The sequence below is a fragment of the Podarcis pityusensis genome (genome assembly GCF_964106645.2).
Source record: "Podarcis pityusensis genome assembly, chromosome: 7".
NCBI classification, from domain to species: domain Eukaryota; kingdom Metazoa; phylum Chordata; class Lepidosauria; order Squamata; family Lacertidae; genus Podarcis; species Podarcis pityusensis.
In genome coordinates this window covers 32,906,272-32,929,200 of record NC_138031.1, presented here as the reverse complement: position 1 = coordinate 32,929,200, position 22,929 = coordinate 32,906,272, and the positions used below count along the sequence as shown (strand labels likewise).

At 41.5% G+C, this 22,929-nt stretch overlaps 2 protein-coding genes across 4 annotated transcripts; one reads left to right on the top strand and one right to left on the bottom strand.

The window, feature by feature from the left end:
- Nucleotides 1–31: 31 nt before the first annotated feature.
- Nucleotides 32–11,133, top strand: LOC308481323 (uncharacterized protein C8orf89). Of its 2 annotated transcripts, none has more exons than XM_081013633.1 (8): nucleotides 32–296; nucleotides 2,227–2,278; nucleotides 3,639–3,799; nucleotides 6,203–6,335; nucleotides 7,866–7,955; nucleotides 8,546–8,656; nucleotides 10,011–10,075; nucleotides 10,837–11,133. In XM_081013633.1, exons 1-8 carry the CDS (start codon nucleotides 257–259, stop codon nucleotides 10,974–10,976), a joined length of 792 nt encoding a protein of 263 aa, XP_080869759.1. In that variant the 5' UTR covers nucleotides 32–256; the 3' UTR covers nucleotides 10,977–11,133. The 2 variants fall into 2 exon arrangements, with proteins under 2 accessions (XP_080869759.1, XP_080869760.1); XM_081013634.1 differs by having other exon boundaries at nucleotides 35–296; nucleotides 6,206–6,335.
- An 868-nt stretch (nucleotides 11,134–12,001) lies between these two features.
- RPL7 (ribosomal protein L7) lies at nucleotides 12,002–21,427 on the bottom strand. 2 transcript variants are annotated; one of them, XR_013988564.1, is made up of 7 exons: nucleotides 21,292–21,427; nucleotides 19,975–20,080; nucleotides 18,424–18,590; nucleotides 16,610–16,747; nucleotides 14,168–14,277; nucleotides 13,216–13,499; nucleotides 12,002–13,156 (listed from the first exon to the last, which is right to left on the bottom strand). XR_013988564.1 is itself a non-coding variant. In XM_081013647.1 (7 exons), exons 1-6 carry the CDS (start codon nucleotides 21,303–21,305, stop codon nucleotides 13,291–13,293), a joined length of 744 nt encoding a protein of 247 aa, XP_080869773.1. In that variant the 5' UTR covers nucleotides 21,306–21,427; the 3' UTR covers nucleotides 12,002–12,056; nucleotides 13,289–13,290. The 2 variants fall into 2 exon arrangements, 1 of the variants encoding a protein (XP_080869773.1); XM_081013647.1 differs by having other exon boundaries at nucleotides 12,002–12,056; nucleotides 13,289–13,499.
- Between the last annotated feature and the right edge of the window lie 1,502 nt (nucleotides 21,428–22,929).

The following is a 22,929-nucleotide window of genomic DNA, read 5'->3' as shown; positions in this document are numbered from 1 at the left end:
TATTGCGGCTCCCTCCGTTGCCTAGCAACCAGCGGCAGGCCTGCTCGCCCGCCCGCGCCGGGCCGGCGCTCCAGTAGCCGAGGTCGGCGGGGCAGAAATGCGGCCGTTGGGGTCTCGCGCGCCGGCTGAAGCGGAGGGCCATGAGGGGCCTCAGCCTCCTCCCGTCCTACAGAGGCGAGGGGGCCGAATCTTCGGCCGCCGTTGAGCCTCCTTCGTCTTTTCCCCGAGCGAGCGCGGTGGTGGTGGAAGGGCCGCTATGAGCAGGAGCCAGCAGCGCATCCACTTGGAACAGCAGGGTGCGTGGGAGTGCTGGGGGTGGGGGGCTGTTCGGGGGGGGCAGAGGGGAACTGCTGCAAGTCCCCCCCACCTCTTCCCCTAAAAGGAAGGGACGCTGCAGAAGGCGCTGGTGGGCCACTCTCCCTGCTTGGCGTGCGTGCAGTATGGCGACCCAATTGGTCTACCTTACGAGGTTGTTGTGAGGGATTAAGGTGAAGCTCCGCGGGCGCTCTCTTAACAGGGCGATGTGTCCCATTGAGCTAAATGGGGTTTATTCACAAAGAAGAAGGCACAGGATTCTAGCCTAAAGCATTTTGCAAATGCTGGGTATTGAAGAGAAGAGGCATGTTGGGGCTCAACCCTGCCTGAAACGACTCCCCTATCACGTGGGGACTGATAGGGAAGGGCACTCTGCACATGGCTTGAAACACTTCTCACCCTGCAGTGGGGGTTTGCACATCGTTCCGAGGTATATTGGGTTGAAAAACAGGTTGCAGGAATGGCACCTGACACAAACAAAGCCGTGGGGGCTTCCACTCCAAAAGTAAAAGATACCTAACAGTTCTGAGGACTTGAGGAAACAAAAGTGAGCAGTGGTAAAATAGAGCAGTGGGAATAAGAATTAGCCTGATGGGAAGGGAGTTTGTTTTCAATGAGGAGTCATAAGGGTAATTCCCCCAAGATTGTATGGTGGCCCAGATTAACATGCATATGGTTTTGTGTGGTGTGTTTGTTCTGAGGTGGTGGAGAGAGTGTGGGCTTGAGAAACTTATAGGTTTGAGAGATGATTTGGGGATAATTTATTTGATTTAGATTTGCTAGAGTAAGTCAACTGATAGGCTGGAAAGAGCAGAGGGCTGTAAATTTCATTTATCGTAGTTCATGTGAAAAGAGACCATCAGAAATGTGCTATAATTTTTTTTCTAACAAACTTTGAAATCTATGCCTTTTGATGCATTGTACATAGGGTTCATTTTTTAAAAATTTCCCAGAAACTTCAGTGAGTACAAAATACAGTGTGACCAGTTAATTGGGGCCAGCTTCTCACCTGTGCTTGCATAGCTGCATTAGATCTCTTTCCAAGCACAATTCAAAGTGTAGATTGTTACCTTTCTGTGGGGAATCTTTGGTCTACAGGCTTAATTAGGTATGCTAGGCCTCTCCATACCCACCTGCCTTACACCTAACATCTTGTATGATGACACCAGGTGCAGAGCAGGTATATGTGCACTTGAGCCAAAAAGAAGTTTGCAGGCACTGCTGATCATCCACACCTGCAAAGCCCAGTGCAGCTGATTGGTTGTTGATGCTTTGTGGGCTGTGCCAAAAATGGGTCATCTGACATCACTGTGGTGTCAGATGATTGATAGGTGGGTGAACTCACCTCCTGGCTAGATCCACTTCCCCAACCTTGCTATAAAGGCTTAAGTCGTGTGTGGCTGGTGATAAATGGATATAGAGCTGTCCCAGTTGTACCTCTGATGTGTAATATTCTCTCTCAAGAAGTGTAACAGGTTCCAATTTTGATGTCTTTTTGGCACCCGAAATTGCAGCAAATTTTTTAGTTTTAGTGTTTTCTGCTTGATCTTAGAGGTTTTTGCTGTAGCTTCTATGATTTATTGTATTGTTTGTATGCCAGCCTGAGAACCCTCTTATTGAAAGATGGTTTATAAACTGACAAAATAAGCTATAAAAATTCTTTATGTGTCTTGTTAATAGATATTATATCCCAATCACACTCCTTTAAATCGGTGTTCTGACCAAATTTTGGTTTGAATAATATGTTGTAGTGCATTGTTAAAATGGGGGAGTGTGCTGTCTAAAGCAAAATTTACCATTACTGGTAAAATATTTACTGTTTTTGATACAAGTATATTTAACTGTAATGTTACTTTAACTTTTGGTATGAAAATAGAGTAACTGAATCTGAATGGACTTTGCATATTACAGGTTCACAAGCTCCTAATGGTAAGCTGCCAGAAATCTCGTGCATCCCTGAATGGTAAGTATTTATTTAACTTTGCCCAGTGGTCTAAAATTAGTGTTCTGAAATATGAAACACAGTGTTTTTAAAATACGAAAGCCCAACCCAACTTGATTTCAAAAGAGGTTGGTTTTTAGCTAAGTGCTAGTGCTGATCTACCTTAACTTAGCATCGTTCCATAACTCCTAACTCCTCATTCCTCACTCCCGTTAATGGAGATGAGTGGTTAAGTCTGTAATCTTATATCAATGTATTATTCTGGGAGTAAGCCCCACTGAACTAAGTGAGACCTGCTCCAAAGTAGACATGTAGAAGATTGCATTGTTAATCTCTTTGTAACCGAGAGGCTGCTGTTGCTTACTGCATCTGCCACCTGAACAGCAGACTTGTATGTAGTCATGATGCTGAAATTGCCTGATGCTGGTTCACAGGAATACTTTCGATTCTATAGTTTAGAGCCAAATATTCCCTTGTTCTATTCAACTTCTTGTTCTATTCAACTTCTTTATTCCCAGTTGTTGAGACCCTTGGGGGTTTATTGATATTTTTAAATGTCTATGAGTACTGCACTTTCTTTGCCAAAGATTTGGAGTTATTATTTCCTATTTTAGGGGATAGGGTCTTGTAAGTTTAAATTGCAATAGAAGAATTTACAATAAGGACAGCTTAGCATCATATTTTAATGATTCATAAGAGCTGTAGCAGTTATCAAAACAGGCACTTTTTAAAAGTAAAGGGACGTATGCCTCTAGTATGCATAGGATCCTTTTCTTTATGACAATGCATTTTGAACTTTCTTTGGCAATCTGTCTGGTTTTCTCACTGAGAAGATCAATGCAAACTTTCCTGAAATAGTTTGTCCATCCCTGTTGATAGCCCTGTAAAATGCATGCTGTTGATTTGGAGTATGCCTAAAGATGCACTAGAGATCATACTGGGTAATAGTGAGGCTGTACATGTCTGAACAATGCCTTGTGCTCGGTGTGCACCCTAGAACATTTCTCTTTTCTCTGTAGCACTCCAATATTCCATGGCTGAAATTGAGTAGTTTCTCACAAATAACTTGATAAGGAAAGAGGTAGCTAAATGTTACAACATTTGATTGAAAACAGTATGTAGCACAATTCTGAAGAAGCAGTAAGTTGGCCATGGAGAGAGGTCCTTCTGAGGAGTAATCATGTAGGGCAGTCTTCCCCAACATTTTGGACTAGTTTCCATCAGCTTCAAGGGAAGGCCAACCGAGTGCTTGATTGAAACATAGCAATCCTTGGTGACCCACTTATTACTTGAGCAATGTCTGTACCAGACAACATGTGAAAAGCATTTATTATTTTTGCTTTTGTATCCCCTCTGGTGTTCACTATGATGTTTGAAACAGCAGACCTGTCATTTCTCAGACACCAAAGGAACAAAAATTGCCAATCCTAAAATCTGAACAAAGATTCCTGGATAAAAAAGTGTCCGGAAAATCATTTGGGGGTCACCTTTTCGAGAATAGTTGGAAACATGCAGTGATAAAGACAAAAAGGATAAAACAAGGTAAGATGTTTAAGGTTGTCATTTGATGGTTATCCTAGGCTACATTTCATAAAAAGGAAACTTACCAAGATTTTTTAGTGTTGGAATTGCCATAAAGATCAACCTAATCCCTATTTCTGGCTGCTTCCAAATTGCCATTAGTTTGTGGACTGGAATCCACTGACTACTGGCAAATTTAGGTTGAGCAATTATAGTGGATTTCATAGTTGTGTACAACAAACAAATTCCTTTGCAATAAGAAAAGTGATGGGAAATACACTGAAAGGGGATAACAATTGCTTGATTTAAATACATACAACATCCCCACAAACAAATCAAAATCAAAAGTTGTTAACAAACTGGTTGTCTGGGAAGGTACCTATGTAGTTTTTCCTTGCACTTTTTGTTGTTGAGAGTTATCTTCCACTCCTTAAAATCAATAGACATTTGCCCACTGAGTTCAAAAGAACAAGAATTGTCCTTTAAACTGCTGTACTGCACACCCTCTCCAGATATTGCTGTTCTTCTCAGCCACTTTTGATACCGTTAACAATAGTATTCTTCTGGATGGGCACCCTGGTTTGGAAGATGGAAGTGATGTTCTGATTGGTTCACTTCTGCCTCTCAAGCTGTTCCCAGAATGTGATAGTTGGGAACTACTGCTTGATCCCATAGAATTTCTTCTTTGCTGTTTCATAGTGTTTTGTCTTGCTCCATACTTTTTCATAACTAAATCACACTTTTGGATAAAGGCCATCAGTGTACTGATGACACCCAGCACTTTCTGTGTGTCTCTTGTTTTATCAGTTTCAGGTGAGGGAGTAGAAGTGCTGAGGAGGTGCCTGGAATCTATAATGGGCTGAATGTGGGTTAATAAGCAAACTCAATCCCATCAAGACAGAGGTTCTGTGAGTAGGTGTTTTGTCTGTTCAGGGAGATAGTGTTCAACTTGTTCTGGATGGGGTTACATTCACCCTAGAGGTAGCTAACGTGGTACCGAAGATGTAGTTGAACCACAGCTCCTATCATCACTGACCTGCCGACTTGGACTGATGGAAACTGTAGCATAACATGTGGAGGCCACCTCATTAGCTTCTTGGACTGAGTACACATTTTGGGGGTACTCCTAGATCAAACATTCTACTTGGAGGCCTTGGAAGCTCTGTGGCAAGAAGTGCCTGTCTGCAGCATAGGCTGGTGCACCAGTTGCGGCTTCTCCTAGACAGAAATAACCTGGCCATAGTTATTCATTCCAGGTAACATCTAGGATTGAATAATACAATGTTTTGTGCATGGAGCTGCCTTTTAAAATGGTTCAGAAACTGCAAATGGCTCACAGTACGGTGGTTAGGCTGCTAACTGTAACTGATCATTTTAGAAGTATTACGCCAATACCTGAAGAACTTCACTAGTCCATTTTCCACATGCAATTCAAAGTACTTCTGAAGTCCTTATGTGACTTGGTACCTGAAGGAACACCACCTTCCATATCAATCTGCCTATGTAGTGAGAGTCTTCAGAAGCTCTCTTCTGGAGCTCTCTCCATTTGAGGTAAGGTGTGTGGTGGCCAGAGTTAAAGGCCTCTTCTGGTTGTGGTACCCCGTTTGTTCTTTCCCAAGGGAAGCTTACCTGATACCAGCATTACTATCTTTTCAGTGCAAGCAAAGACTTTTTACTTTCCCAGGCTTTTTAATATATTGCTGTTTTTAATATGTTGTGTATTAGCATGCTTTTGTAAATGGCACAAAAGGATTGCTAAAGGGAGATATATAAACATTCGTTTGTAAATAAAATAAATGTTAAGGTAGTCAACGACAGATTGATTTTGTTCTAAAACAGTAGGTTTTTTTTGGGGGGGGTAGCGATGGCATTATTCCAGCTTTGACTGCCATTCAGGGGTTCTTAGGATTGCTGCAACTTGATCCTCTTACCTGGGAGTACCGTAAGCCCCATTGAACTTGGTGGAACTTATTTCAAAGTAGACATGCATAAAATAGTGCTGTTATCTGCAATCCCCCTGCGATGCATTGTGTTCCAGGTAGTGGCTCAGCGTAAGGAACAGAATGTGCATGTTTTAGATACTGGAGTAAGTTTCAGCTGTGGATTTGACATGATGAATAGATGTTATGTAGTTAGTTTAGTCTAAGTGTGTGCACACACAGTATATTTAGAAGAAGGCATTTCCGCTCTTGACGATTCCTGACTCTATAGGTGGCTGAGAACATAAGCTCACTATAAGGGAACTGCTCCTTCTGACTTGGTAACCTCACAAGGACCAGACCAGTTTCCTGTGCCCAGACATGTCTCTTCAGAAGTCTCCCATTGACCTCAGTGGAGCAAACTTCTAAGCAAGTGTAAGACTGTAGCTCTAGCTAGTTTTGGCCTGATGTTCCATGTATGCTGCTTTGAATTATTTCTCTTAAGCAGAATATACATCTGCATATGGCTTGAGAGACTCTGATGAAAATGCTGCAATGCCAAGTCTTGCTCAGGCAATACCAAACCCCTCTCCCGTTGCACAGAAGACACAAGGTGCTGCTCATATATTTCCAGACAGGTATACCATTATAAACTCTATTATTGTATGACGTGTATAGATGTTTCACATATTCAAAGTGCACTGCACAGGTATAATTCAGAGGCAGACTTCAAGCTGAGGAATTACTAATAAGCACATCTCATAAAATTTCATGTACAAATTTATTTTAAAAATAGCAATAGAAGATGGAATTTTAGCTCCATTTCTGCATTTAAAGTAAAATGGATTGAAGATGTATACTTCTAAAATATGAACAGGTCATGATATAGTGACTTGTATAAATCGTCATGATATAGTGGAAATTCTATTACTTCCAAATGTTGTATGAGCCCCAATTCAGACATTGGCAAGTAGGCATATAGCCAGTCAGATGGTTAAAGCTGTTGCTTGTGATCATCAGTGATCACCTGTTCAGAGGAAAGGGGGAAGATTATTATTGGGTACTTCATACCCAGACTGGCTTTGTTTTTTGTTTAGAGCAAAGGGAATCACTTGCCATTCAGTCACCATCTTGCCTCAAGCTTATTAGTTTCACATTGGCTTGTTTCAAACAAGCTATGTTTTGTCAGTTGCAACAAGGAAACAAGCTGTAGGTAAGCAAAAATGGAAATGAAATGTTCCACATTCTACCTCATAGCTGTTTGGAAGAGGAGACCAGTTTGTTCTGACCACACTAAACTGTGGTATAGGGTGATGTCTGAATATGGCCAGTGGGAAACAGCAAAAACCTCAGTATTTTTAAGTGATCCAAGTACTCATCTGTGCCATAGGCTTACTGCTTTATGGTTTTGTTTTGTTTTTTAGACAAAGCTTATGCCTGTACAGGGTAGTGTTTACTTCCCACACATAAAAGTCCCAACTTCATTAATGGTAGTTTACAATGTTTCATTGTTTAATGTGGTATGTAACTGAGAGGCTTCTCACTAACTCTACAATTGAATGAACTGGAGAAATGACAGCAACCAGAAGTTTCCTAAAGTGAATAGAGGATAGGTTTTTGCTCTTCTCCCCTACATGTTTCTTTTAGTGTAAATTGCCCCAGAGCCAGTAGTAGAAAGCCAAACAGCAAGCATGTATTTAATAAACACGCGTTTAATTTGGCCCTGGAAGTTCTGTATGTCTTACCACTCAGCTATACATGTATCATTAAAAAACAATTTTTAGTAGAAACGGGAGTGGATGAATGTACTGTTCATGTTTTTCTCATAGCTTGTGGCATATTGCAGCTGGGGTTGGGGCACGATCGTTTAAGGCAATTCCCAGAAGTGCAGACAAGTTAGTCTGTTGTAGCAAAAACTACAGGGCCACAAGGCACTTTAAATCAATATATGTATGGCATAAGGTTTCACGGACTAGTCAACGTAGTGTTATGAGTTAGAGGTCAGAGAGAAATATATGACAAAGAGCCCGGTTTTATTTCTACCCAATTATGTATATCCCTGTATCTGTTGACCAATCCCATTTATTTGGGATAAAATATGTTTAAAAATTATAACACAACGTCTAACCATTTAATATTATATAGATACCGTCTTCTTTTGATTTTAGCTGTTACAGCAATGATGACCCCGGTTTACCACCTTTTGTGCTTCCGTGTACTTCATCACAATACTTTATTGAAAGCTGCTACAAAAGCAGGCAAGTTAATTTTACTCTTTATAGTTTGGATTCAGAATTATGTTCCTGAAGGGTGAATGTTGGCATGTCCGACTGGGCTTTAGTCAGCCTCAGAGCTCCTTCCCCTAGGGTCAAAAGAGAGGCAAGGCCTCCGAGAGGCGGATCTGCTGCCCACTCCCCACTGCAGCAGACACTACTGATGTCAGAGCTCTACTGGCAGGCCTCAAAAGGAGTATTATTAAAAGTAGATGCAGTGAAGGAGACATACCCAGACCTGCAACATGGACCCTACACTAGGGAGAAAACTATGGCAGCAAACCTGTAAAGGGTGGAGGAGGGCTGCTTCATCCTTACTTTCTCCCTGCCAGTGACAGCCCAGCAGGGCACTGGGTGAAATTGCCACCTTTCATTTCCTCTCCTATGTCTTTAAGATTGTGCCTTAAAATGACTTGACACTGGTAAAGAACGTGGTGTGCTGGTGATATGCTCTTTGTGAACCTTGGGCCATAAAAACCACCCTCACAGCACTATGTGAAAAGTAAGTGATGCCAGGATGGTCTTACTGTAAAACCTACTGCTGTCCGAGATACTTTTTTTTTCTTCTCCTGCAGGGGAGATACAGCCATGGGGGATGCTTATAAAAGAGGGTCATTTACTTGGAAACCAGGCCCTCTGAAGACATCCGGTATGCATGGTGGAGCTGGAGAATTAGGTGCTGTAAGGTAAGGCAGTATGAGTGGACCAGGTCTTTCATGAAAAACAATGTTGGGAGTTACTTTAATTTATATATTTAATTCTGTCTCTTCACCAGACTGTTTTCTAAATGTTTATTCCTGACACAACATAATAGCGAAAGAGGGAAACATGACTTGATCAAATTCATGAAAATAAAGTGAATATTTATTTTAACCACCTTTAACTGTCCCGAAATGGTGTGTTTGGCAGACTAGTCCACCTGCTTGCCTTCAGCAAGGTTACTGCATGATGTGCCCTTCACCATGTCTTGGGACCTTACTGGGGGACACAGGAAGTGGAGAGGCAAGGATCAAAACTCACTTAGACCTGGGGCAGTTCCAGACTGTTGCTATATTGTGGGTGGGATTGAACTGGGCACCGGATAGTTAAGCAGCTTCCACATTTTAGCCTGGCCCATCCCCTTGATAGTCTCTGGACTCAGCCAAGGGGTTATCTTTTGTTGTGATGCTGGGAAACATCACCCCCTTGCCAAAGGCTCATATGTACAGTGGTACCTCGGGTTACATACGCTTCAGGTTACAGACTCCGCTAACCCAGAAATAGTATCTCGGGTTAAGAACTTTGTTTCAGGAGGAGAACAGAAATCGTGCTCCAGCCGTGTAACACCAGCAGAAGGCCCCATTAGCTAAAGTGGTGCTTCAGGTTAAGAACAGTTTCATGTTAGGAACGGACCTCCGGAACAAATTAAGTACTTAACCCGAGGTACCACTGTACACCCACAAAGGGGCAGGGGAAGGTAAAAAAAAGCAGAGATTTAGAATAAGCAGAGCTGGTATCATCTCGCTTCCTGAAGCTAGGCAGAGCCACAATGAGGAAGGAGAGCTCTCCCATGTAGCAAAGGCTTGTGTAAAGTTGCAGTATTTGCCTACTTGAGCTGGTGGAAAGAGTTACTGAGTCAATACTTTTCTCTGCTGGAGGAAAATGTTATGACAATTGTAACAGTACGATTCAGAAGCAGTTCCTATGCAGGTTTTATTTCCCAGCAATGCTTGCTGTCCTATAGCCGCTCAATTCAACTCTATGAACCCGATTTCTTAGTATTCATTTATAGGTCTGCCCTGTTAATATTTACCTAAATCCCCATGCATATTAGTCCTTTCAGTACAAAGGTTTTGATACTTGTTGAGTACTACTAGGAATCTGGATGGAGATTCCTAAAGAAATACATTTTGATGTAGGAATACTTATATGGCATTGATCAGCGTGTTTTTTCATCTCAGCACACCGCTGGGAAATTACACCACTGCAAGTCACCTTGATTGCCATAGTCCATAAATATAACATTCTATAAATAGTATGTTCTTGTGCAAATGTTTGTAGGTTGAAGAAGTATAATCGGTGTTCCAGCCTAATTTCATTTCCAGAAGGATCCAAATTCAAGCCTGGTAATGTATAGTACTTAATATATTTAATTTCCTACCATCTGTCTTCACCAAGATGCATTTCCTAGGCAAACTCATTTTCTCACTGCTTTACTATGTGAACTTTCTTGCATTTTGAATATTGTTGCTGTTATAAAAATGTTTATTGAAGGCTTTGTTTTCGTATGTACCTAAGGGACAGCATTTCTAGTCGTGTTTGTAAAATGTTTCAAAGGCTTAATTCAGCTAATTAACAAAAGGCAATTACTGATACAAGCTACTAGAGTTATTCTAGAGTTGTTTTGGAATGAAAATACATTGGGTCATATTGCATTTTTATGGTCACAAATGTAATTTTTCTACTTTAATGCATACCTTGCTCAAAAGATTGCTTAGGAAAATAATAAACTAAATGGATAACATAAAATGCTAATATAGCAAGAAAAATGGGAATCTGTTTAGTTTTTTTAAAATCCTAGGTATCTGTACTTCAAATTGATTTTTTTATGAACCTATATAAAATCATAGGCCTCTCTAAAAAGCATGGTCAGACTAATGCATAATGGGCCAGGTTTATGAACACTATGTACCCCTTTTTACTGCCTTTGACAATCTCTCAGATAACCATTACAACTTGTTTCTATTTTAAGGAATGGGGTGATTTTATTCCCTTTCACTGGTTTTTGATGTATTTTGTATAATTCTGTTTTAAGTACTTCCATAAGAGGGGCACATTATACTTTGTACACACTACTAATCAAGGGGAGTTTCGTTTTTTCTTCTAGGTTACCGTTTCACAGACCCTGTCACTGGAGCTCCTCCTCAGTTCCTCCAGCGGCTTTCTCAACTGGCTGCATTGGAATGTGAAACCATACATCAAGAGAGAACAAGAAGACTCAGGAAGGCCAAGAGACAGATGATGTAAACAACGTACCCGGAAAGGAACAGGCTCCTTTGAAATCATGTAAAGTTACTATTTTCTTGTTCACGTCTATCTAATTCTTTCACAAATACTATGTTGATCAACAAACCTCACAATTAAGGGGAAATATGTGATTAATAAAGCTTTTTTATGTTTGTAATTGCCATTGTAAAGTTTTTGAACTGCATCTAATGCTGTAGATGCGGTAGCAGGTCAGCCTCCCCTCCCCCGAAATAGTGATAGAAAAGTCAGAGTTGGAAGGGAACCCTGAGGATCATCTTGTCCAATCCCCTCTAATGCAGGAATCTCAGCTAAAGCTTATGTCAATGACAAACACCCAACCTCTGTCTAAAAACCTGCAACGAAGCAAGAGTCCTTTTGTTATTGAAAGAAAACGCTGTCTGACTTATCCTGTTAGCCTGCCTGCCGTTAGCACGTTACTGGGTTTGGGTTGCTTAACTTTTTAGCCCTTTGCTATCCCCAGGATAGGCTGTGATTTATTTCATCAAATTTATATACTGCTTTACAGGTTTCCTTAAAAAAAATAAAAATCAAAACCCCAAAGCAGTTTACAAAAACAATTTATCAGTAAAATGAATTAACAGTAATTTGAAATGTTAAAATAACTGACTAAAGGCAGATTAACACTGACACCAGCTTTCTAAACAATTTTTTTAATAGCAGGTGCTGACACCACAAGCTGCTGTGTGGATTTCCACCAGCACCTCTCTTTCCCAGGGCCTATTTCATGTTCTATCTGAAGAGGACAAGGGTGATCATCACAGCTCCTTTTCTGAACCAAGCATCTGCCTAGTCTTCTGACTGGCAAGGTCATTAACACCTTGTTGTCAGACAGACCTTCAGCTAACAGGATCTTTGAGCAAACTACTCAGGACCGGCTTATGTAGGTTAACCATAGCTTAGATTTCTCAGTAACATAACTTACTGTTTGTGGCTACCTAGAATTAAAAGGATTGCAGAAGTACTCTGACTGCCAGTCAATTTCAGAGCAAGGAAGAACAGCACAATTTCACAGAAGATTTTTTTTATTAACAATGCATAGAGATGTCATCTGCTAGGCCCCTAGAAGAGAAGACAAACTAAGATTAGAAACATTTCAATTGGTGAATATTTTTCTGAGAATTTCAAGTTGGGCTGACAGCGCACATTTCAGTGTTTTACTTGCCTTTATGTGCACACAAAAATCACTTTCAACCAAAAAGCTACTTATCTGGCTGCCTGTGGTGACTAAAAATAGTAAAAGATGTGTTTCCCATAATTTCCTATAGCCAACTCGGTATACTACAGTAATTAATTATTACTCTAAAACACACAAGCAGTGCATAACCTAAAGTGCAGTCTAAAGTCCATCTTAACCAACCACCCAAATGATTTAAAATAGCACAAATAGAGCAATGGGGGGCATAATTTGTTCTCTGAATAACAGCTTATATGGCTTAACATAAATGAGTTCCGAATACAAAGGGAAGTAACAAAACTGCAATTCTACAGCTAGACAAACTGCCATCCACACCCACATTTGCTTACATTTCCCCCTACAAACCCCACACCTAAAGAACTTTAAAATGTCACATGTTCCAGAAAATCAAGTTAAAGATTGTATAGCTTTATTGTATTTCTAATCCTGCACATTGGGGCAGTTTGGTCTAAATAGTTTAGTTTGTTGTATCGCAATATACTACTTTATCCTGTGGGAGGCATGGTCACAGTATACTCACATGCACACAGAAAGACATACACAAGTTCCTCCCCCATCTTCTGCTGATCTTTGCAATGTTGGACTGAGATGCCACTGCATTTCCTAGCTAGGAGAAGGGCAAGGAAAGCCCTCTTACTTGATTTACAAAGGCACTTCCACCTCTGGCAGGGTGTCATCCCTAGAAAGTCTTAGTGTGCACAAAACAGGAAGGAACCTTAAGATGTCATAGCTATGGTATTGTGGCTGAGAGAGAAGTGCCTTTGCAAGCTAAGACTGTGGATTCACTACCTCTAATCCATAAAGGTATAAGGAGCTCCTTTAAGAAGCAATACAATTAACATGTGATGCTCAGTTTCCCACCTGGGAACTGACCATGACAAGATCTGCTTAACTTTGTCAATGAATTCCCAAGACTCCATGATTCCACATGAAGAAAATATTCTACAACCAGAAGCCTATATCCCTTGTGCAAGGTGGATATGTGTACAAAAACAAACAAACCAATGGTTATTTTCTGTACACACCCTTGAAAAACGATGTGTGAAGGAAACCCTCGCTACAAGTTTGTATTTTAGTGGTCTCCAGCCCAGCATACCATTAATTCATCCTCCTTATGAGCCGGTTAATCTGGTCTTCCCTGTTTCCTGCATCACCACCTTCTACAAAGTGAATGGTTTTCTTCTTCATTCCACCCCGTGGAGAAGACAGCTTGAATGGCCAGAGAAAGTTGTTTGCTGCTTTGAAGTTTTTGCCAACAGTATAGATTTCATGGATCAGATCCTCCATGCAAATGATGCCGTGTTTTCCTAAAAGCAGAGTTAGAAAAAGTTCAGAGTACAAAGTGCCTTCCCATTCATTGATTGTTGCAATCACCCTGCGGGTAGCTGAGAGAATGCAATTTGCCAAGTCACCCAAATGAGAGCATCGCAACCAAAAAGGAACTGGGACAAGGGAAATGTATAGCACTATACACTGCACGTCCAACAGAATGGGCACATTTTGTCACTACTGTAAAGCCAAAATGTCCGTCACTCAAATAGTATAACTTGATAGTGGCACTCTGAAGAGTCTACTTGTATTTGTTTGACATTAACTTTTTTCTATTTTGATGTTGACTTCTAACGCTAAACCACAATCTTATTAGGCAAGAGCTGGTATAGTGTAATATTGTGGCTAGACATAAAAACCAATGTGTTAGGTTCAAATCTCAGCTCACAAACTAGACAGCCTTCAGCAAGCCACTACCTCATTACTCCATCTTGCAAAAATGGCATAATACTGGCACACTGTTAGAGAAAAGTTCTAACTGAGAACATCAGTGAAATACTTTCTATGTAAATGCAAAATGTTATGCTCAAGTTGGCCAGCAGGACTGCAAAGAATACTTGTCTCAGACGATACAAGAATGCAATAAGCTTGCAGATGTAGCGATACACTAAAATAATCCAGTACAAGTTGTCATAAGTTTACTTACCCAGGCATCTTTTGATGAGAGAGTTATCTGTCAAAGCAATGCGCTGCTTGTTGATCTTCCCATAACCACGCTTGTAGATCAACTCATGCACAGATTTCAAGTTGGGGTAACTGGAACAAAAGATAAGACATGACAACAGCACTTCTAACTTAGTAACATAATGAAAACCAGCTGCTTGAATTTCTAAGTTAAAAATATAAAAATGTGTGTGCCAAATGCATGAGTTCACTGGCAATATTGTGTCCTCAACACCATGCTGTTTGTCCATTCAGTACACATCTGTATTTACCACAGCCAACTAATTTCTAAAATTAAGTAGCTGTATCCAGACATAAGCTTTTGGGTTTGAATGCTGGGAACATAACTACTCTCACAAGGAATGAAAATTAGCATGGACAACTTCTGGCACACAGTGGAATATTGCATTGGACAAGGAAGAGGAGGGGGTTGGGGGGGATCATTTTTAGCATAAGCAGGAAGGAAATCTGCTTGGAACATATTTATGACAGAGAGATGAAAGGGGAGAAATAATGGCTTATATTATGTGTTTTTTAACTAAATTTCTACCATCGTCTTCTATTACAATCACAATACAAAGCACAACGTACAATATTTAAGTTAGAGTCATAATTGGAAGGTGAAGGTAAAGGGACCCCTGACCATTAGGTCCAGTTGCGGACAACTCGGGGGTTGCAGCGCTCATCCCGCTTTATTGGCCGAGGGAGCCAGCGTACAGCTTCTGGGTCATGTGGCCAGCATGACTAAGCCACTTCTGGCGAAACCAGAGCAGCGCACGGAAACACCGTTTACCTTCCCGCCGGAGTGGTACCTATTTATCTACTTGCATTTTGATGTGCTTTCGAACTGCTAGGTGGGCAGAAGCAGGAACCGAACAATGGGAGCTCACCCTGTTGCAGGGATTCGAACCGCCTACCTTCTAATCAGCAAGCCCTAGGCTCTGTGGTTTAACCCACAGCGCCACCCGTGTCCCTTCATAATTGGAAAACGCACATTAAAGATCTGACACAAACATAGGTCAGTAAAATACAAGCATGAAGTAGAGAAAAAGCATCCAACACAAGTCTACTATAACCACATTACGATAACTTAGCCCTGCAAGCCAAAAGCTTGCCAGATCAAAAATGTTTTCAATAAATGACATATGGTGGGTTTTTTTTGGGGGGGGGGGCTTATTGAGGCAGGGATTTCTGCATTCTCAACAGAAGGGATAGAAGATGTCCCAACCAACTATGCTTCTACTACCATTAGAATGCACAGAAGATCCTGTGTGAATCCTTAAAAGGCAGGCTTATATTGGAGGAGAGCTACTACAGGTACCCTGGAGGCAAATCTTTTGTTGCTGGGAACTACTACCACTTTCAGGACCATAGGAATTATTCACTATTTTAATACAACACTTTCTCAAATAGGAGTGATACTTCTAACTGTACAATCACATTGAATTTTGTTGTTCAGCAGGAACTAGAGTATGGTTTCCTATATAGAAATGCTACACTGGAAGTTTTCATCAGCAAGAAAAAGTATCATTTACCAACCTATACTCTAGTCCATAGCCCTTTGGATAACATAGGCCAGAAAGAGCCAACACCTGTATTATCATGAATTACTGTACTTCTCCAAACATTAGTCCAGAGCTAAAACTATCTAGGCCCTTATGTATTATAAAGATGAAGACATTATGGCAGTAGACTCGTCTGAAGGTATCAACTTGGAGAAGATAACCAAGGTAGTTCCTCAAACAAAAATCCTTTCACAGGATTACTAGCAGTAAACTTTGCAATTCCAGACGTTACAAAGTAGCTAAAGTTCCAGCCCAAAAAGGCTTAGTCTAAAATGTGACAAGAGGGAAAAGAGGCATGAAAGAACTTTGGTAAACAGAAGAAGGTACAGTGGACCCTCTGGATATGAATTTAATTCGTTCTGAGGGCCATGCACACTCAGAAAAATCTGTATCCAGAGGAGCCACTTCTGCACATGCGGCAAAACCTGGAAAAATACTTCCAGGTTTGTCGCTTTCACAACCCAAAGTTTATGCTACTCAAGAGTAATGTAACCCAAGGGTCTACTGTACATTTATTTCTGTTACACATTCTGTACGGTATACAAAATAGTAACATGAAATGCACATGAAAATTTGTTGCATTATTCCACACAAGTGAAACTGCAAAGAAATACCTCTTGTGGGACATTAGCTGGTCATACATGGGCTACACTATGGATCAGTGTATTTTTAAAAATGCTGCCAACCTCATGCTTCAACCTTCTAAATATGTATGATGCAATGCTCAGTCTGCGATTGCAGCGCAGAGTAGAACTTTCTGCTCTGGAGCAGAGGTAGAGACCACTTCGTCCAACGCAGACAAGCAGAAGGCAACATATATAGGGAACAATATACACCACTAAATTTAAGATTCAACTTACCCCCATGCAATGTAAGGTTCAACAATCCTCAGCATGTTAATGGATGCTTTGTTGAGTTTCACAAATGTGCCATTGAAAATTTGACGCAGGCGAAGAAGCTGCAGTACCTTGCGAACCTTGGGACTAACGCCATTAATTCTAAAAGTGTAGTAAAACATGTTTCTTTTCAGTACAGTCTCCAAACAGATTTAACTACCAGCTACTTCCAATGAAAGCTTTCATCATATTAGTAAAACATGTAACACTCCAGATAGCTGAACTTACATTATAATTAACATACCAATGACATTTATTTTTAATGGATAGTATTAAAGATAATTTTGCCCCCCCACACAAACAGTCCACTAAAGGATTAAAAAAACCTACCAAAACACAGTCCTTGCCCACTTCAAAATAGGGAGCATTTAGAAAAAGTGGCAACTGTTATGCAATCCAAGATAAGCAAGAAGCCTTCATTGTGGTAGTAACCTATACAAATGATTCCCCCCACCCACCCCAAAATTTCCATGGAGCAAACTGTACCACCTTTCATTTTTCAGGCGAAGACATGTTTATTCTTCTTACACTTCATTTTTTAGGTCAAGACATGTTTATTCTTCATACTCTTCCATCTGTTTTATCGCTACTCCTCTGCCATTGCTCATATTCACAGAAAGCTACTATTGTTGGTAGCAAACTAAACCCAAACGAGGTATTGGGGGGGCAGAACACTGGCAGCTTTTGAGCAGCAGGATCTAAATATGCTAAATACCATTATTTTAAATGCTACTTTGGATGCTATTAATTAACTATTTTATTATGTTATTTTATTTTATTAGTAATCACCAATTCTTAGACAGTCTGAAGGCCTTCAGGGAGAAATCAAAATAAATTAAGTGACTAAATTACACCTAGACCAGGGGTCAGCAACCCGTGGCTCCGGAGCCGCATGTGGCTCTTTTACACCTTTGCCGCGGCTCCGGGGCGGATACTAGCGAGGGGAGGAGGTGCACTGTGTGCCCCGACACTCCCCACTGTTTTAAATGTCGCAATGGTTTTGCGGCTCCCCGTTTTTTCTTCTTCGGTCCAAGTGGCTCTTTTTGTCTTAAAGGTTGCAGACCCCTGACCTAGACCATAAGCAGAACAAAGCACTCATGCATTTTTAACTCAAAATGAAGTCCGAGTGTGCTCAGTGGAGCTTTCCTCATTATACTGAAACTTGTGGGATATTACTTAAAAATGCAAAGCAAAAAGTTATGCTCTTTCACTTTGAAATCAATTAGGCTTTAACACTGATATAAGGCTGAAAGCCTTGCTCTGCATTAGGCCCAACGTGTATAATTTGAATGTTAAGTAAAATTATATTTATTTATATTTAATCATTCATGTATTAAATTAATATACCACCCTTCATCCGAAGATTTCATGGTTGTTCACAAGATAAAAATACAGGATAAAAGCACAAATATTTGGAACAAAAAACCACTATCACCCCCTCCCCCAAACACATTTAAAATATTTTTATTTTATTTATTCTGAAACCTGGACTTCATGGAACCTCATGGAACAGCTTTAGAACCGTTTTTAACTAAGGGTAATCTGAATAAAGAGGCTTCAACACAAGTTATTTTTGAATTATCTCATAAAGGACAGTGCTGCTGCAAAGGCTTAGGTCATAAAAAGGATTACCCCTCAAACAGCTGCAACCCCCAGCACCCTTAACAAACTAGTTCCCAGGATTCTTTGGGGAAGTCTTGTTCCTTACATATACAGTGTGGGTGTGAGATCAACTGCTGTTAATTTATGGGTTAGCACAACACATTTGTTCATCTTACCCTCTGATCCTGATCACAAATGCCAGTTTGGGTTCAGCAGGTACATAGTAATTGCCAGCTTTGCGAGCCATGCGGGCCATGCGAATTTCACGCCGGTACATCTGCCTGTACTCTTTGTGGTATAACTCAGCCCTTTTATAGATTAATTTTCGTTCAGCAATTCGCAACTGAAAACAGAAGAGAATTTTATTACATTTCATAAGTAAATATATGCACATTTATTACATCTTTATCTCTGTCTTCCATCAGGGTATCAGGACAACATACATCATTCTCCCTCATTTATTTAGTACGCTTATATCATGGCTTTCTTCCATCATGGAATTTTAAGTTTTTTCCAAGTGGTCTCTTATCCAGGCACTGACCAGCTCGAGACCCGCTTAGCTTCAGCAGTTATCTGCATCAGATACCCTCATCATGCAACCCAGAGCTTTCCAAACTTTTCATGTAGGTGACACACTTTTTAGACATGCATCATTTCACGACACAGCAATTCAGTTTTACTAACAAACCAGGGGTTAAACTAACCCCTTTCCAGTGCAGAGCGCGTTTGCACAACAAACCTACACACTGCAATCGACACACTAATGTGTCGCGACACACAGTTTGGAAAGCTCTGATGTAACCTCACTGAAAGTAGCCTAGTGAGCTTCATAACTGAGTAGGGATTTGAACCTGGATCTTTAAGTCCTAGTCTGACACTCTAACTACAATTCTACACTGGCCCTTACCTTTATTAACCTGTAATAGCGCAAAGGTGGGCGGAGTACTATAGTTATCAAACAGTTTGTTTTTTGTGTGATCAGCCTATGCTGGAAATGCTGGGTGCACACATGCACATACATAGTTTTGATGGTGCTTGCTTGGAATGAATGCTTACTTGCCTTTCTTTTTTAAAGAAGAGGGGAGCAAGGTCCCAGCCTTGATAGAGCAAAGGCTGGGGGAGGTGAGTTTTGTAACTGAATGGTTAAGGCAAGGAACCCCTTCAATGAGATGCAAGAAGAGAATGGATAAAGGGCATTTGGTTAAGAGCTTTATAATCTCTATAATGAAAAGGGTCACTGATAACCATCTCACTAATATATGTGAAAGATGTTGAATATGTTAGGGAAAGGTGGCTCTGGTGCCAGCTGCGGCTGCTCATGGGAAAGAATAAGCCAGAATGAGGACAATATTGTTTCTAGATATACACTAAGCAGTGGAGAATATAAAAAACTAGATTTTTGATCCATATATTACAAGCCTTTTGCAGGCAGATCAATCTGCCTACTAATTTTATAGAGCCACAAAAAGTTAACAAGCCAACTACCTAAGTTGTCACACACAAAAATCCAATTTTGCAGCTTAATGGTATCCCCTCTTAACATACGACATGGAACATTGTTACAGTATCAAGGCAAAACAAGCCACTTCCATCAAATTGCATCTAGCACAACTCCATTAATAAAAGCTGCATGTAATCCTGCATATACTAGGAATATGCTCCACTAAACACAATAGGGCTATTTCTGAGTAACATGCATATGGACAAGACTGTTAAGTTATATTCACCTTCTTTTGGACCAACAGCTTTTTCAGACGTTTGGCCTTCATATCAGCAAAAGCCTTCCTTTTCTTCAAAAGGCTCTCGGGAACCGAAGGCAACTTCTTCTTCGCTCTGCATTAGAAAGCAAAAGATATATACATCTGAATATGGATGTTTCTTCTCATACATACTGCACACAAAAAGAAACAACCTAATAGCCATACAATATCTTTTTAGACTTGTTAGTAGAAAACTATTGCAGCTATAGAACACTGCATATTAACCAGATTACTTTATTAAAACTTTTCTCTCCAGAGATAGGTTTATTGCTTTCCTGAATTTCCAGATATCGAGCAGTTTTGATTTCCTGAGATATAACTATGTGAAACTCATTGTTACCACTGTTGGTAGTTATAAACATGTTTAACAAACCAGTGGCCTGCAAAGCTGGAGTGGTTTTTTTTGGAGATTTACAAATTACCTTAAAATCCCAAATTGTAATGCTGGTATTTTAAAAACAAAACTACTTGCACCCCACTCCTGGAAAAAAAGTTTCTATAAAAATAATTCCAGTGTAATCTTAGGGCCATGGGTTCGAGCCCCATGTTGGGCAGAAAGATTCCTGCCTTGCAGGGGGGTTGGACTAGATGACCCTCGGGAACCCTTCCAATACAACAAGCGTATGTTTGGTTATCGCGACTAACGATCGCAACAGCGATCGCGACAGCGGGTCAAAGCCTTTTTTTTCGGGCAAACTATGCAAGACAAATGCGGGCGGACGCCGGCTCCCTCGGCCTGTAAAGCGAAATGAGCGCCGCAACCCCAGAGTCGCCTGCGACTGGTCTTAATTACCAGGGGTCCTTTACCTTTACGCAAGAAAAAGAGCTCAAAAATCCCCAAGTAGCCAAAGCTTCCGAATTTTCTGGCCTACCTCCACAAGCGGAGCTGAGCGCGTGTGCCGGAAGGCTACAGCTAGGCCTAACCACGCCACGCAAACGACCAGACCAGCACGGCCTGCATGAAGCGAGGGGACCAAGTGAGTCTGGAAGCTGCCAACGGCGGTCGCGGCCTTCCCGCTCGTCCCCAGCTCCGCTCATTCCCCAGAAATGAACCCCTCGCAACGCGCCCCACTGCAACAGGGAGGGACACTTCCTAGTTCCCAGCCGCATCCCTCTGAATGAACCCCTCCGTCTCCCGAGAAAACACTCGCTAAGAAGGCTCAGCAAAAGCCTCTTCAGAATACGGAGCCCTCAGCGGCGAAGGCCGAGAAACAAAACCCAGGAAACGCTTTCTTGATATCGCGGATGGCAACGGATTGCACCGAGGAAGAAAAAGCTACTCACTCTTCGCCCGCCATGGTCGCCGCCGGAAAAGAAAGAGTTGGCGCATGCGCGGTGAACTTGAAGACTCTTTCCGCCGCCTAGTGGAAGGGACCATTAAGCGCAAAGCCCCAGCTTTAGGTGTCTAACGCAATGCCTGTGCTGAAAAAGGAAGAGTGCCTATGTAAGAGCCGGAACTGTAGCACATGCGTAACTGTCATTAACTCCTTGATGCGGTGAATATCCAGGTGTTCGGGGGAATGAGAAAATAAGGCAAGACACACCAGATAAAGGTTTTTCCAAGCAGTGCATTTTGATGAGTGTTATATTCAAGTCTGGTGTTAGGAACCAGCTTTTCGATATTGTTGGTAGACATACACGGAGTGGCGTCTTGAATTCTCAGATTCTGGGCGATTAAAAATAGTACGTTTTATATTATTTCTCTTGAAGTATATAAAGGGCATGTAGCCATGTATACTTTGCACAGCCATGCACATGGTTATTCTGTAGTTACTCCCAGTGAGGTGCATAGAATTTCAGCCTTGACATTAGAACACTCTACTTTCCCTGTTGCCCTGCGACCGCAAAACCCAAGGAAAGTATGTTCTGTATTGCCGGACCAACGCAGCAAGGTCCACTGGGAGGCTGCCCCTCTGCCTCCCAGGAAGAACCTCATGGCAATGGGAGACCAATCTGGTCCTATCCATTGGCCAGTGAAGGAGCCCCAGCGCCAGTGTTTGCCTTCCTTCTCCTTCCCGATCCTTTTCCCCGTTTGTATCATGTGTCTTCGATTGTAGAACATTATAGGTGTTTTTAAGCGCTGATATGACTGAATAACATCGCTTCTTGCGTGAAAGTTGTACAGGACGTAAATTAAGATGGGCACTCCTATATACACTTTTCTGGGACTAAAGCCCTATTGAACACTTCTGAGTAAACGTGCGTTGGACTACAGCGTAAGCACAATGAAACTCGGAGCAAATTTAAAATTGATAGATGACAGGTTAAAACTACATCTCCCAGCATACATTGTCAAGTGGGGCGGGGCAAAATAAAAATTATTGCTTCAGTGCATCATGGGTTCTGTAGTCTTTGCCAGCTGTGCCTTAAGTCTAGACCTGCCGCTTTGCATTCTGGTGAATGTAGGCAATTTATATTAACTTCTCCCCTTTCTCCCCAAGAAATAGCTAAGCCTTAGTGGCCAGTGTGGCACGAATATATAGTTTCCTGCACGAAGCTCACTGTTTCCCAACGCTTAGGCTTCTACCCAGATACTTGGGAGTAAGAACACATAGGATTACTGTCACGCCACAAGTCAGCGAGCTGCGTCGGACTGCAGCCCCATCCTACGCTGTTAGGTGCACCTAAGTCCATTCAAATCAACGGGTTCAGTTAGGCTTGCCCAGTTTAGCGTTACAAGCTCTGTCTCCGAGGGTAACGGACTGTGGGCGAAGCCGCTCACATGAAGGTGAGCTGACAAAAGCTTGAAGCTGCAACCCTGTGGTCTGCCTAGGAGAAAGCACCAAAGAACTCAACGGGGACTTACTTCTGAGTAGGGGAAAAAAATCGCAGAGTGTACCAACACTTGTGTCCTGCATACTCAGCCCGCCCCCTTTCCATGTTTACGGTGCCATCGCTTTAAATGGGACTCTCTCCTTTTTA